The sequence below is a fragment of the Maylandia zebra genome, linkage group LG17 (genome assembly GCF_041146795.1).
Source record: "Maylandia zebra isolate NMK-2024a linkage group LG17, Mzebra_GT3a, whole genome shotgun sequence".
Classification (NCBI taxonomy): domain Eukaryota; kingdom Metazoa; phylum Chordata; class Actinopteri; order Cichliformes; family Cichlidae; genus Maylandia; species Maylandia zebra.
The window spans coordinates 15,918,154-15,934,251 of record NC_135183.1 but is presented as its reverse complement, the minus strand read 5'-3'; the positions used below and the strand labels follow the sequence as shown (position 1 = coordinate 15,934,251).

Sequence of the window (16,098 nt, the reverse complement as noted above, 5' to 3'; positions counted from 1 at the left end):
TGTGAGAGCCAGGATAGGCACCAGCCGCTGTCTTAAAAGTTAATATCCTTCTCTAGACAAATTACTTCTCTGGGCTTTAAAACACTTTCTGTTTTTTAACAGGTGGTAGGTAGAAACCTGTGGATGTTAGAGGAAATGAGTTAAAATTGCCACTTTGATTAATGTAACAAAAGGTACACTTTAATTAGACTTAAATAAAACTGAAAAAATCTCACCCACCCTGGTCCTTTCACAACAATCTCTATTACATATGGTGCCTTTTTATCTGTTTTTCTGTACATACTTCTTTTTACATAGTATGTACAGTGACAGTGTACATTTGATCTATGTGGAGTGTGTATTTCTGAGTCAGTGAGCTGTATAGACACACTATGACTTTCAGCTGTATTATGGAAAGAAACACATCCAAATTGAGATTCACAGTCAAACATCACCATGTGTGAAAAGATACGCAGACACACTTGTGCAATAACACAAGCGCTCATCTTCGGGAGGCATTAAGCAAATATCCTTAAATAAATACAAAATAAATTAAATCATATAAAAGAATGTGTTAAAAAATAAAAAAAGAAATTCTGTTACATATTAAAACAAATCGCAAACACAAGTAACAACAGTACTTGCTCATAGACAAAGAGCACAAAGAGTACAGATGGCTACAATCTGTAAACAATTATGGACAGAAGGACAAACATGCATGGAGACAGACACATCCACATGTCATCAGTGTGTAGAAAGGACTAGTGGACCTAAGGTGGTGGTGGATGAGGACTTTTTCTCTGGGATGGGAGTATTATGGAAGAGCTGTCACTTCTCACTTCCCGGTCAAGAGGTATGGGCTGCAGTGCTGTGTTTGACAGCATTATTGGCAGTGCTGCTATCAGCTGCTTTCCTGGATGTGTTGCTCATAGATGGCTCGGGACTAACTGAACAGCACCAAATTCTATGGCAGAGTGAAAGGACATGAGCGTTTCATCAAAATTTCCAGAGTGCAAGGTCATTTACATTTTTTCCACACCAGAAACCACTGAAGGTTACTATTTTGCTCGCACTATAACTGTGTACAAGTTTTACTGTAATTGTATGGTGATAACATAGCCATCGTTGATACAGGAAGAATTAAAATATTCTCCCAGTTACACAAATACCTGCTTAAGGCGAGACACTACCGTTAGTGTTTTTGTGTTATTTTGGTTTCATAGTATGTCTTCTTTCAGAATAGTGGAAAGAATACAAAAAGATATACACATTTAGATTTATTTTTCTGCACTGGACATTTATGCAAATGTTTCACAATGCAGAATTTCTCAAATGTGAGTTCTCTCAGTCAGATACCGGGCAACTCAGTGTTCAATATTATTTGAGACATGCACAGGAGGAGCCAGAGATGTATCCACCAATCTTTCAGATAGACACAACTCTACTACCTGACACACAGCTGCCACAACTACAAGCTGTCCCAGGTGGGCTCTCATCCATGTACTGACCAGACCAGAAGTCGAGCTTATGTGTGCTCAGGGTGGAATCGCCTCATGCTATCAGTAGTGACACTGAACCTAGTGTCTGTAATATACAGTGATCCATACACTGCTTAAAAAAATTAAAGGTACACTTTGAAACCACATCAAGTCAACTCAGTGGGGAAAAAAAGTCATGTTGGGTATTTATTTTAATATGGACTTGGTAATGGTAGGAATTGAAGAATGCCACATCATTTGAGGGAAATAAAAATTGTCAACATATAGAAGGCCGAATTCAAAGATGCCCCGAAATCAGAGTTTAAAAAATGATGCAGCAGGTTAGTCCATTTCGCAGAAATTTCATTGCCGCAACTCAAAATGCTGCAGTATTTTAATAGTTTGTATGGCCCCATGGCCCCCTTAACACCATTGAGGCATGCTCCTAAAGAGAAGACCGATAGTGTCCTGGAGGATCTCCGTCCAGATCTGGACCAGAGCATCAATGGGCTCCTGTTTTGTGTGGACTGAAACATAATGTCCCAGAGGCGTTCTATCCTTCACCCACCAACAACTGGGGAGGAAACCAGGACCCACTCCACCAGCGTAGGGTCTGACAATCGTTCCAAGGCTTTCCTCCCGATACCTAATGGCAGTCAGGGTTCTGTTGCCTAGCCTGTAGAGGTCCCTGTGTCCGTCCAAGGATATGCATTTGCAGACAGTCACCACTCACCACCAAACTGGTCATGATGAACAATATTACAGGTTCTCCATGGCTTCTCCAGACCCTTTCATATCTGTAACATGTGCTAGTGGTGGACTTGCAAATTCTGGTATTCAATGGCAAATGCCAATCGGACTCCCTGGTGCCAGGCAGTGACCATAGGGCCCACTAGAGGACGTCAGCCATCCTCATGAAATCTATTTCTGACTGTTTGGTCAGAGACATTCCCACCAGTGGCCTGCTAGAGGTCATTTTGTAGGGCTTTGAGTTGTCCTACTGGTGGATCTCCTGAAGTAAGTACTTGTCTCCTGGAACCTCCAGACATGGCAAATTTTCTGGCAATGGCACGTATTGATGTGCCATGTTGGTGGAGTTGGACTACCTGTGCAGCCTCTAAAAGATGCAGGCATTGCCATTGTCACCAATAGTGACAATGACCTTAACCAAATGCAAAACTAGTGGATATAAACAGTCAGAAAAGACAAGGAGGGGAAAAAATGTCATTCACCTGCAAAGCCAGGTGAATGACAGAGGGTGGTCAGAGGGCCCGGTGGCGCCTGTGTCCGGCAGCCTCGCCTCTGTCAGTGCGCCCCAGGGCAGCTGTGGCTACAATGTAGCTTGCTATCGCCAGTGTGTGAATGTGTGTGTGAATGGGTGGATGACTGAATGTAGTGTAAAGCGCTTTGGGGTCCTATGGACTAGAAAAGCGCTATACAAATGCAGGCCATTTACCATTTACCATTCCTGTTTTGGGTTTTTTCTCACAGACGCTCCTCTAGTGCACCTAGATTTAATGAAATGTTAATTGAAGTAACATCAAAACAATTGATACAACCTTCTCTGCTACTTAATCTGACCAGCTCACTGTCACAGAAGTTGGTTGACTTGATGCTATACTCTGATTCAAAAGCATCCCTTTAATTTTTTTAGAGGACTGTATATGAGGAGATTGAGCTTTTAGTGTGCAAGATTTCTTTTAACCATTTTCACTTTGTTCAAATGTGGAAACTCCACTTTAATAACCCTTTTTAAACAGATTCAGGGCTTTCTATGCGTCATTCAGAGTCTAGTTTGTGATAAAGTATTGCAGAAGATGAAATAGTTGTCTCCTGAAAAAGTATTCTCCTGTACTGTCACTCATCTTACCTGGTCTGACCTTTAGTTCTTTAATTCCAGACTTTTCAAGATCTGCATGTTGGAAGTAACTTGTTATGTTAACATTTCTCAACAGTGAGCCACATAAACAGCCAACTTTTTTTCATAATGCGGCATACAAAATGTTTTGTTCAATTCAGACCTCATGTGTAGCACGTACTAACAATTATAGTGATCAGAGCAGTCACATCCAAAAAAACAAGGAGTCTGTGAGCTAGTGTTCATGCTCTCTTCACAAATTGTCTAATTAGTCAGAAAGGTTGTCACATTATCTTTTTCTTTAAAACGACAGGTGTTTAAATCATGTTTAATTATTACTTGTTATTAAACCCTGTCTTTCTTCCACAGCGTCTTTTGTTATCGCTCACTCAGCTCTGTTTTTTCCCTTTACTCCCAACCAGCTACAGATGGCTGTTCCTTCTACCAGAGGGTTCTTCCTCCTCAAAGAGATTTTTCTTCCCACTGTCATTAAGTGCTTGCTCTTAGGGGGTAGCCTGATTGTTGGGAATTTCTGTCTATCATTGTAGGGTCTTTACCTGACAGTATACAGTGCCTTGAGGCGACTATTGTTGTGATTTGGTGCTACATAAATAAAATGAAATTGATCTGTGTTTGATTGTTGCAGTCACACACAATGCAGCACGCAGTGTGTTTGAACAGCAGCTTTGTTCTCACTGGCAGCAAACAAAAATTCAAAATGTTTTCAGCTGCCATAACTTGACCCGATCCCTGTGCCGATGATTTTTACTGCTCTATAACTGTTTGGACAGTACTGAAGATTGCAGAAAGTGGAATCCTCTGGGACACTGGTGTACGCTGAAGTAGGAAAACACAAAGGAACATTATGTAATAAGCAACAAGGAGTCAACCTTTGAGGTCAGAACTCCAAGAACTAAAATGAACCTTTGAATCTAATGAATTGAGATCTTTCCTAAATCCCTCCTATTCCTCTACCCTAAGTGTATACTGTAGAAATGTATGTGAAGGCACACACTGTATTGTCATGTGAAAACCTTGTAACGCTAATATAAAACACAAGTGTTAACTACGCCTGGAGAAACAGAAAAATAGCAGTTTCATCTGAAAATGCTGAATGGACATATTCAAATCAAGGCAGTTTTCTGATGCTTTTAGGAAAGTAAACACATTGGAGATTAAGCATCCAGCAGCAATAAAATGTGTATTTCGATGTTCTTGTGCTGGACAGTACTGAAATGTGATGGAGCAAGTTAAAGGGAGTGCGGAGGAAGCAGGAGTGAGTGAGTATGGAGGATGACTGTGTGCAGCTGGGGGTTATAGGATTCCATCCATGAAACTGGTGTCTAGCCGCTGGATGAGCACCCGGATAAAGGACATCTCCTTGCGAGTATTTTCAAAGATGACCCTAGGATCATCAGACTGGCAGCGCAGACAGTTGGGAGCCATAACCATGGCCAGGTTGTTCACATCCATTTTGGTGATGGCCACATTAGCAGGCTGGGCAAATACCTAGACAAACACAAGGAAAGATCTCTATCTAATAAATGCAATAACATTTCAAGGTCTTAAGCATACTGTGATGATCTGGCAGGCATAATATTACAGTGCTGGAAAAAGATTATGTTTTGTGTTTCTCTAAAGCTCATATCTGATCATGGTCATTTAATTTGGCAACACTATGTAAATGTGACTCCCATTGTGCTGCAGCTTTTTTGTTTTAACAACAGTTCTCAGCTTTTCAGAACTGTTGAGACCAACTGCTGTAATTTTAAAAGCCAAATGTTTTCAGATTCTTTAAATAAAATGTCATAGTATTCATAGTTTTCCATAGTCTCCTTTGTTGTAGTTTCTGCCAAAATTCACAACACATTTTCAGTGGTAATAGATCAGTTTAGTGTGGATTGGTATTAAGATAACCAAATATCAGATATGTTACTCAAAACTGTTATACATCATTATATATCATTCAGAAAAACTTGAAATGTGCACTCTTTATAAATGGTTGTTCTTGTCTCAGTGATTTCCACAATCACAGAACAGTTGTTAGAGAACAGTTTTCCACTCAGTCCATCTCAAATAAGCTTGGGCCCAGGCAGAACACACCGTTTCTGGATTATACCTGTTGCAACACAAATACTCAAAAGTAGATGATGAAATAGCAAAGTTCTTTGCAGGTTTACACTAAGAATCATTAACATTATCAGTCTTTTATCTGCTCTACATACATTCTTCTTTATAACTCACCCGCTCTCAGATGCTGTTTTAATATCCAGTCACGTTCAGTTCAATTCAACTTTATTTATTTGGCAGCAAATCACAACAACAGTTGCCTCACGGTGCTTTATTTATTCATAACCAGGACTAGGGAGGGGCATGTACGGTGGGGATGGTAGGTGGTAGGATGACAGATGTTGTGAAGGAGGGCGTGTCCCATTTTGACCTTGGGACTTCCAGGTCACAGATGTTAGAAGTGAAGAAGTTTCTCGGATGAGAGAGGTGAAACGTCTTCAAGAAACTTAAAGAAGTTCAGACGCTTTTCTTTCCAAGCTCCTTAGACAACCCAGAACATAAGTCCAGAACTACCTCAGCAAAAAAGAACAAGATGGTAAGCTTGAAAACATGGAGCAGCCAGCACAGCCTCCAGACTTAAACCCCATCAAGATGATTTGGGATGAACTGGACAGAAGAGTGAAAGCAAAGCACGCTACAACTGCCAACATTTATGGGAACTTCTACAACAGATAGGGAAGAAGCTTCCGAAGAATATTTGATTTCTATTGTAGACAGAACGCCACGGGTGTTTTTAGCTGTTACATCTGCCAAAGGTGGCAACTTTGATGAGTCAGAAGTTTAAAAAACATTTTGGTTTATAAATTGATTTCTTTTTTAACTCCAACTGCTTATTTGTACAATGCTTTCATTTCAGAGTGCAATGAGACATTAAACTCCATAATTTTTTAATTAAAACCTAGAAACCTGGAAACCTTTTACCAGTAGTGTATATGATCATATTTAAGACTGAAACAATAATTAATGGTAGGACTTCTTTGAGCAGTCTTGTGGGAATGAGGTCTAAAAGACTCATTGATGGTTAGGAGGAAGTAATGACTGAAGTTAATTCAGAAAGATCAAGAGGAGAAAGAGTCTAAATACATATCAATGGTACCGAAAGTAGCTGGACATAATGTTACATCAGTAAGATGGTTATGAATATTTTTTTATTTAATGTTTAAAATTTTATATCTCTGACTCTCTCGCACCTGCAATCATCCGTCCCTCTTCTTCACCATTTGGTGTTTCTTTTTGGTTGAAAAGAAATACAAAACTCTCCATCCCTGTATTTATTTCACTGGTCTGAGAAAAATCACAATTTAAAAACAAATACCAGTTTCATTTGTCGTCTTCTGAACCAGATGGTTGGCTTGATGGTTTTGGAGAACAATCTTCTCCAAAAGTATCTGGTAATGCAGCGTCCCTTCTGTGTTTAGGGGCTCTTGTTAACAGCATTCTGTGAGATTTCCTTAACTACTTCACCTTCACCTATCTCAGTGACATCTTGATCTTCTCAGAGTCAGTCCAGGAACATGAAAGCCTTGTCTGACAAGTGCTTCAACAACTTCTTGGGAACAAGTTCTACGTTAAAGGTGAGAAGTGCGAGTTCCACGCAGAACTTTTGTCATTGCTTGGTTTCATTGTGAAGAAAGGACAAATAAAGGCTGATCCAACAACAGAGGCAGTAGTTCTCCCATCTTTACTTCTAAGAAACACTCTCTCTCTAAGGTACTTTTTATACCCAGTCATAATACTGATGATTAACTTGATTACTTGCAAATGTTCATCCTTTCTAGTATAACATACTTTTTAAACCTTTTGTTACCCCTGTGCCAACCTTCTTGAGGTGTGTTGCTGCCATTACATTCACAATTAGCTAATATCTTTATTAAAAGTGAAAAACGTGTCTAAGTTTGAACATTTGATATATTTTATATGTTCTATTGTGAATAAAATATGGGTTTATAAAATTTGCAAATCATTGCATTCTGTTTTTATTTATTTCACACAGCATCCAAACCTTTGTGGATGTGGGGTTGAAGTATAAGTTGTGCTAACATGTCTCTATTCAGGTCATAGTAGTCTAAGGAGTCTAAGGAGCTTGGAAAGAAAGCAACTTCTTTAAATTACTTGAAGACGTTTCACCTCTCACGCTTCAGTTATAAAGTCCCAGGTATTTAAATCCTAGTTAGGGTTCAAATATACGGACTACAGAAACCACCCATGCTTTAACTTGAGATGCAATCCGGACTGCTTCCCAAGAGATTGCACCTTGAGTCTACAGTCAAGGGACAAGAGCTGAGGCAGATCTTATAGAGAGCAAAGTAAGTAAGTATGAAGAGCACTCCAAAGTGAGATCAACCTGACCCTGCAGGAACTCACAAAACTTCTACCTTCTCCCATTTCATAAGAGGTTTGTGGACAAGGCACAGTTGGCACAACACACGAAAGAGAAAGAAAGACAACTCCAGAAATTCCAACACTCCAAACCAAAACTTACTACTTTCAATTAATGCCCAGACTAAAACGGAAAGACTTCACAACCAAAGACAGCCAGGTACGTCAAGCACAACTTATCAAGCTCAGCTTTACAAATCTGATAATTTTACCATCCAAAAACCTTTCTGTGCGCACAAATGTCTGTGCAGATAACCATTTGTAAATCTTAGTTTACGCTTGTGGATCATATCGTACACATTTGCAACCCTTTTGAGGCAAGTTGTGTATAAATGACCAGTATTTATTCAGGTTTGGGCATACATATTTTTAAAATGGTTTCATATGTGGTCAAATTGCTTTGTATTTGAGTCTGAATTGAAGCACATGCTTGTGAGTCTTCAAAAGTTAAACACAAATCACTGCACGCGTTCATAAATCTTCATTTATGTTTGTGGACCATACTGTACATATTTGTAACCCTTTTAAAACACCTTTCTCTTCTATCTGCCAGAACGAAACGTGTACGGGACGGACAGGACTATAAATCCCACTTCAGCTGTACATCTGGAAAATGGTAAACGGTAAACGGACTGGTTGTTACACAACTTGCCTCATTCACCCATTCATACAAGCACTTTTTGCTATGCTTGTTCTATCTAAGTGTTTTCTATCTACTATTTACACACATTCATACTCTGATGTATGCATCAGAGAAGAACTTGGGGTTAGTATCTTACCCAAGCATATTTGGCACTTTGACTGGAGCAGCCTGGGATCGAACCACCAACTTTACAATTAGCAGATGACCTGCTCTAAGTAAAAAGGTCAGTCTTGGGATGATGCAAAGGTTCAAATTTTGGATGGAGAAGACTGATGTTTTGACATAGAAGAAAAATAGGCCATATATGTCCACTGTGAATGACCACCTTTGAACAGAGTGGGTGGTTTATGCCATCAGCTGTCAGCCCCCTACAATTCAGTCTCGAGATCCCTTCCCAGGTGCCTAAACTCATGTTGCATGAGGTGATCTCAACAGGTCACATGACAGGGTGAGGCAAAGTCTCACACTGGTTTCACCTGAAACCAGTGTAATGACCCATACCTTTTTTCACACACTGGCAGATGTGCATGATTAATAGTAAGTCAGGTTAAGGGACAGTCCCCACTAGGTTTAAATCCCTGGGATTTTCCACCATTTGGTTTTAGAAATTAAGAAGCCTCTTCGATGAGAGGTGGAATGTGTTCAAGAAATGTTAAAAAGTCCACTCGCTTTCTTTCCAGCTCCTTAGACAAGCTGTGCTAACCTGTGCATATTTGTGTTACCTGTAGGAATCGAATGAGATAGCAGAGCACCAGTTTGTTGATATGTGGCAGGCCCAGCACCACACCGACAGCTGCTTCTGGGTTGTCATAGTGAGTGATACACTCCTCATAAAACTCGTGAGGGATAAGCGGTTCTTCGAGCTCCCTGTACCAAAGTTTCAGCAGAGAGGCTGCAGATACAGAAGAGGACACCAAGTGAGACTTCTAAGAAAGCACTTATTCAGGAATGAAAGTCATTTGAACATCTCATACTACTGCAGGCGGATCATATCTGGGCTGCAGAGACACAGTGTTCAGTAGCACTATTCAACAGTGTGTATGTGTACCAGGAATGTGTGGGTCTTCCAGTCCTGTAGGGATTTTCCATTGATCCACTTGCAGCTTGAGGGCATTGACTTCATCTATGTCCCCTGGTACTCTGGAGATCAAATATCACAGGATATTTACACTTCCGGCCCTCTTCTTATGCTACATAGTTGTTTTGCATAAAGAGTGTGAGAACCAGAAACACAAGGATGTACAAGAGCTTCATCTCAGACATGCAGAAAGCAGATACAACACACACAACCTGCTGACCACATAACTGCTCACAAAGACTTGTAGCAACTCTTATAAAAACACAAATGTTTCTTCATCATTTTTGAAATGCATTAAAAATATGTTGAAAACTGACACATAATTGTGGCTAGAAGAGAAATCTGATATCCAAATGTATGTATTAAAAGATTATATGTCATTAACTTGCCCAACTTTGCACTTCTTTCCTTTGAGTTTTAAACTGACTGTTTGTCAGCCCTTAAAACTTAACCTGGTTGCAAACGTGGTTGCAACATGATGCAACATGACAAGCTCCACATTTTGACCAAGACTTATGTACTTTAAGAGCATGTGACCAAGAAATTATTTATAGTAAGATTTTGCATGGTTCCACTAACTAATGACACATTAAATAGTCATTAAATGCTTCACAGAATTTAATGTCTGTAAAGCATTAATTTTATTTTGTTTCATTTTTTTCCCCTCACATCTGTTTTCATACTGTGCAGTCTTCTATCATCTATTTGGTCCCATTAGCTCCCTTCCTCACTCACCTGAAAATGCCTTCTGTTTGGTCTCCATTGAGACACAGAACCTCTTCAGAGAGGCGAGTCTGTACCCATGGCAATTGGCGGTCTGGATATCGCTCCTTCTGGAGTGCCATGACCTCCTCAAGGGAGGACCCAAACATGGAAGGGTTGAAGATGGCGTTCCTGGCATGCTTGATTTCCTCTATGCAGGGTTTCTGCACACCCTGAAAAAGTGTGACAGAAACGCACACACAGACACACACAGATAAGTTACTGCAGGGCAGCTGAGGCAGAGCTGAGAGCATTTTGAGTACTAAAGGAACATTCAAAAGTATCAAGTATTAAGATGTCAGTGAAAAAAATCCACAAATATAGTTAAACAGTACTTGAGCGATTATGGATTTTGGCGATCTCTACACGTCAACCATGGGAACATACTTTCTTCTCGCATGAGTTTACTTTCTAACTCTCGTCTGGATTATTTCCTAGTCAGCAGCTCACTGTTGAGTGACATTTCAGACACTGAAATACACCTTATACCTGTCAAGGATCATGCTCCCTTGTCTTTAATTCTAATACATAAGTAGGTCATTCAGCCAAGTAAAAACTGGAAATTTAACACATTATTGCTTATAAATGAAGATATTATTAAATATTTTAAAAAAGAGTGGGCTTTATATTTAGACTATAATGACCTGCCTGGAACATCAGTATGTGGTCTCTGGGAGGCAGGAAAAGCTGTGATGAGAGGAAAAATAAGTTCATTCTCATCTCATCAGAAAACAAATATATATTCACCACAGATGAGCTCATCTAAACACAAAACTGATCTGTTTCTTGATAACATAGCCCTTCCAAAATTATTAGACATTAGAATATAGCGATCAAGGGTATAAAATGTGTAATAAACCTTCTTAAGAGCTTTAGATTATTAAATAAACTGGCTGAAATGTACAGTTCTTCCAATTGCTCCTTCCATTTCTTCCTCATTAATAGTCAGGTATTGTTTCTCCTAGGCTTACAGATTTAAATACACTAAACTACATACTACATATTTATGAATATATTTATACTCATAAATATCATGTCTATATGTTCTTCTTTTGCAGGCTGCATCACTGAAATGAACATTTGTGTCAATAAAGACTAGGTTGAAAAGGGGAAGTAAAAACATGTGGACAGACGGCGCTCCGTACCTTCTTGGCTCCAGTGAGTGCAGCTTTTGTCAGTTTCCTGTAGCAGTATTTAGCATAACTGCTAATGGCCACACCTTGAGCAACAGAAAAAGACAACATATTAACAACATTAGGAGACTGTTTTAGTTGTCTTAAATTGATTCATTAGCACGACAACAACTCAAACATTCTTCCAATCTGTGGAGATTCTGTATCTCACGATGTCAATCACTGGTGTTGGATTACCATTTTGTAGATTTGATTATGGCGCTTTGGCTGTTGCCATCTGAGATTTGAAGTAGGAAGTGTCCATATGTGGATGACAAGGTGGAGCTGGTGAATAAGGCTTCAATGCTCAAGCCAGCGCTCAATATATGTACATCAATGATAATTTGCTTCGGAGAACCACTTCTAATTTCAATAATTGCTTAGGCAATGGCAGCAACTATTACTGTGTTTTGAAAAAGCAAAATGAAATAAAAACTTAGTACAACAACAGTAATTGTAATCTCTGACTAAAAGAGAGATGGAGCATCAGTTGTTTATGAGAGACTTTAAAAATAGTGCTGAAAGTAAATCTGACAGCCATAGTGACTGTCTGTATTTTGTTGCAATTTACAAGAGGTCACCCAAGGGAAATAGCACAAGAAGTTATACTCAAGCTAAGGCTTTGTTACAGGAACATTTTGGAAATGGATCGTCAATGAAACCGAGCTCGTTAAATCAGAGGACGTTAAGGTACTTCAGGACTACAGTTTACTTCTTAGAGAAACGGTAAATGTTAAAAGAACTGATTCCTACTATGGTGCCAAAAAATGTTTGCCCCTTCCTGATTTCCTAGTGTTTTGCATATTTGTCACACTTACATGTTTCAGATTATAACCCAAGTAAATACAAAATGCAGTGTTTAAATGATGATTTCATTGATTAAAGGAGAAAAGTTCTGCAAACCTGACTGGTCCTGTGTAAAAATAGTAATTGAGTTCAGTTTCACTAAACACACCTGATTACTGGCAGAGCTGTTAAATCAAGAAAACACCTAAATAGATCCTGTCTGACAAAGTGCGGCAGACTGAAAGATCTCAAAAAGCCAGACATCACGCCACAATCTAAAGAAACACCTGAGAAACAAGTCTGGAAAAGGTTATAAAGCCATTTCTAAAGCTGTGATGCTCCAGTGAGCCACGGTGACAGCCATTATACACCAGTGGAGAAAACCTGGAACCATGCCTGTAAATAAGGAAAACATTCCACATCAGAAGGATATTTGGCTTCATTTAAGACACATTCCCCTTCTAGAAATCGAGTCAGAGATTGAGTCACTGTTAGGGGTAAATGTACCAAAGGCACTGGAACCACTGAGTTTAAAAAAAGAGTAAAACATATTAACAAATTGAAAGTACATAATGTTTGTCTGTGAGATGGTTATGAATATTTTTCCAAAGGTATCCAGAGTCGCATGTAGTGAAAATGTAAAGCTATTGCTTCACTCGTCTACGTTCATCTGAAGAGGAAAAAATTTCCACGGGACTTTTAAACCAAAGGTATTCACAGTTTTACTTAACCAAGCCAACACGAATGCAATAAAATAACTTTCATTACCCATGAATTTACTTATTAAATAACTAATTACACAAAATAAGTTTGACAGTAAATATAAATACTGAAATATATGTACTATATTAACTTGGCTCCCACACCACCTCTGTGTAATTCATTATTGTACATTTAAACATTTTTAGGAAATGATCAGACAAAAGAGGAAGGTTAAGAAAGATCCTTTATTCCGACCATAGCACACGGACTTGGAGATAAAAGGATTCAAAGGGTTTGCATAGCAAGTGGCTGTAGACAAATTGGCACTTGATGATGGGACATTATGGTATATCCCTCACAATAGTGTTGAACTCATGCAGAGGCTAGATCTCACTAGCTCTTTGACAAAAGTTGCAACCAGAGCTTGGACAACATTATTGAAGCACTGTTGAATCATCTGGACGGAGAACAAAACAAAAGGCAGTCTACATCCAAAGAGGAACTTTAGAATATCCTTAAAGAATCGTGCAGAACAATTTATGAGGACTACTAATAGAGATTAGAAGAATGCTTGACCAAATGAGTTCATGTTGTGTTGCAGAATAAAAGTGGTTATACCAAATGATTCACTTTCATACTACATAGAATTTTACATATTCAGTTTTAGGCTTGTACACTGTATTTCCTTGGATATTTGGTAAACATTATGGAAACCATTTGTGGATATAGACATGTAAAAACACAATGACTACTTAATTCAACTCAATTTTATTTCTGTAACTCTAAATCAAAAACAGTTGGCCCAAGTTACTCTATACTGTTCATGGGACCCAGCTGGACGCATCCCAAAGAGACGACATGGGCCCAACATCCCGTAGGCCTGTCACTCACAGGGGGCATCATAGCGGCAGCCAAGAGTGGAGGCCTTGGCGGACCAATCCCCTCCTATTGAGGCTGGTAATCGAGACATGGAACGCCACCTCTCTGGTGGGGATGGACCCTGAGCTAGTGCATGAGGTTGAGAGATACCGGGTAGATGTAGTCAGGCTCACCTCATTGAATGTCTTGGAACAAGCCTCCTTGAGAAAGGCTTGACTCCCGAAGGCTCTGGATGTTGTAGGAATGTCATGTTTGACACTCCTCTGTAACATTGTGTGGAGATCTGGAGTGGTGTCTCAGGATTTTCAGACTGGGATGGTGAATGCCATCTTTAAGAAAGCGGATTGGAGGATGTGCTTCAACTAGGCCAGGGTATTGGAAAGGACAATATGTCTGTTAGAACAACCCCAGATCCAGGACAACAATGCAGTTTCCATCCTAGTAGTGGAACCATGGGCCAGCTCTTTATCCTCTCAAGGATGTTTCAGCGTGAATATATGTGGAAGTTTGTCCAACCAATCTACGTGTGCTTTGTATGCTTGTGGAGGGCGCTGTAGGAGTATGGGGTGTCTGGCCTGTTCTTATGAGCCATTCCATGTCCATGTACAACCGCAGCGAAAGCTTGATCCCTTATTGCCAGCAATCTGTTAGACTAATTTACAGTGGGAGACTGCTCTTTGTCACTTTTGTTCACAACATTTATGGACAGTATTTCTAGGTATAACCAAGTAGCGGCCACAGAATCTCATCTCTGCTTTTTGTAGATGACGTGGATGACTCCTTTTTAATGTATATGTCAAAGTCAGCAGAAAGGTATTAAATCACCACTTGGTACTTGTTTTAGTCAAATATCTTCACCAAAAATAAAATGATTCTATAGAATTTAATTATTTCTTTGGATTGTGAGTTATGTAGATGTCTGTTGGAACTGTCTGGTGATAGAATCTCCTCCAATAACAATAGAATAGAATAGTCATTTATTGTCATTGTACATGTACAAGAAATTGTGAGTGCTTCACACCAAGTGTGCTAGAATAAAATATAAAAGCAGGAATAAATAACACCTGAAGGTGGAGACAGATTCCACCTGTTCTCCATTTACAATGACAGGGGAGTGGACCTGTCACTGCCTCCTGAAGTCCATTATGAGTTCTTTTGTTTTAAGGACATTGAGCTTCAGGTTGTTTTCTGAGCACCAGTGGGACAAATTCTCTCGCTCCGCCCTGTACGCTGTCTCAACTCCAGTTGGTTAGGAAATCCTGTGATCCAGGAGCAGGTGGCAGGGGGGATGTTGAGGTGGTCCAGTTTGTTGGTAAGGATGTCTGGGATGATGGTGTTGAATGCCGAGCTGTAGTCCATGAAGAGCATCCTCACTTAATTCTTCCTGTCATCCTCCGTAGACTGATTTGGTCTGTAAACAAACTGGTAGAGATCGAGATAAGGCAGTAGGCAGCATGTGCTGAGAGACTATCCGCCTCAAACACTGGTGAGGGCTTGAATGCCTCTTCACACCTGGCGGGAGTTGTTGTCAGTGAGGAAGCCCTCTATACTCCTCCTGCAGGCCTTCTTTGGCCCGTTTGATGCTCCTCCTCCTCAGGTTGTCCCTGGCAGTGCTGTACAGAGAACGGTCCCTCAGCATGAAGGCTGAGTTACGAGATCAGAGCATGTACTTCACTCGTGATCCAAGATTTTTGGTTAGGAAAAACCTAGGTGGTTCAGTGACCTGGGTGCTTGGAGAGGTTTGTTTCCTAAGGGAGGTGGAGACAGGGAAGAGAGATGGTCAGATTGTCCTAGGTGGAGGAGGGGTGTCGGATTTTAGGCCCACTTGATGTTATTCTACACATGGTCCACTGTCCTGTCCCCTCTGCTCATGTACACTTAACATGTTGGTGGAATTTGGGGAGTACTGATTTTAAATATGTCTTATTAACGTCCCCTGCAACAACATTGCCTTTTTTAATGTTTTTCCATCTGCCCCATAAACCAGCTCCCTTTTGTTAAATTCAGTTCTGCCTGCGCTGTCTGCATCTGGTCCTCCCTTAAAACACACGCCAGTGATCGTGACACCATTAGCTTGCGAGGTAGATAGAAGCGTCTGCACTGACTGGACATGGCCTCTAAGTACGGTTAGGAGTGACTGTCTATAATTCTACTGTTGGCATCAGTTATGAAGTACATAAGGTCAGAACGCTCCGCCCCTTCCCTTACCAGATTCACTCCAGTCCTGGGGGTGTAGATTCCGGCCCGGTAACTCCACTGAGGCACTGGATTCAGTTACAATCAGCGGACAACACTCCTGGACAAAGCAGTTG

General features: G+C 40.2%; 1 protein-coding gene across 4 annotated transcripts in view; it reads right to left on the bottom strand.

The window, feature by feature from the left end:
* Positions 1-2,925: 2,925 nt before the first annotated feature.
* The window catches only part of arhgap39 (Rho GTPase activating protein 39), a 50,751-nt gene continuing 37,578 nt past the window's right edge, over positions 2,926-16,098 (bottom strand). For 3 of the 4 annotated variants that reach the window (XM_076875735.1, XM_004569291.3, XM_076875736.1), the window contains 5 exons: positions 11,393-11,466; positions 10,221-10,420; positions 9,456-9,547; positions 9,130-9,299; positions 2,926-4,824 (listed from right to left, as the gene is read on the bottom strand). In XM_076875735.1, the coding sequence (XP_076731850.1) occupies positions 4,630-4,824; positions 9,130-9,299; positions 9,456-9,547; positions 10,221-10,420; positions 11,393-11,466 (731 nt within the window). In that variant the 3' untranslated portion in view covers positions 2,926-4,629. Of the gene's footprint in view, positions 4,825-9,129; positions 9,300-9,455; positions 9,548-10,220; positions 10,421-10,636; positions 10,935-11,392; positions 11,467-16,098 lie in introns of those variants that run through there. The other variant, XM_076875737.1, reaches the window with a different exon arrangement.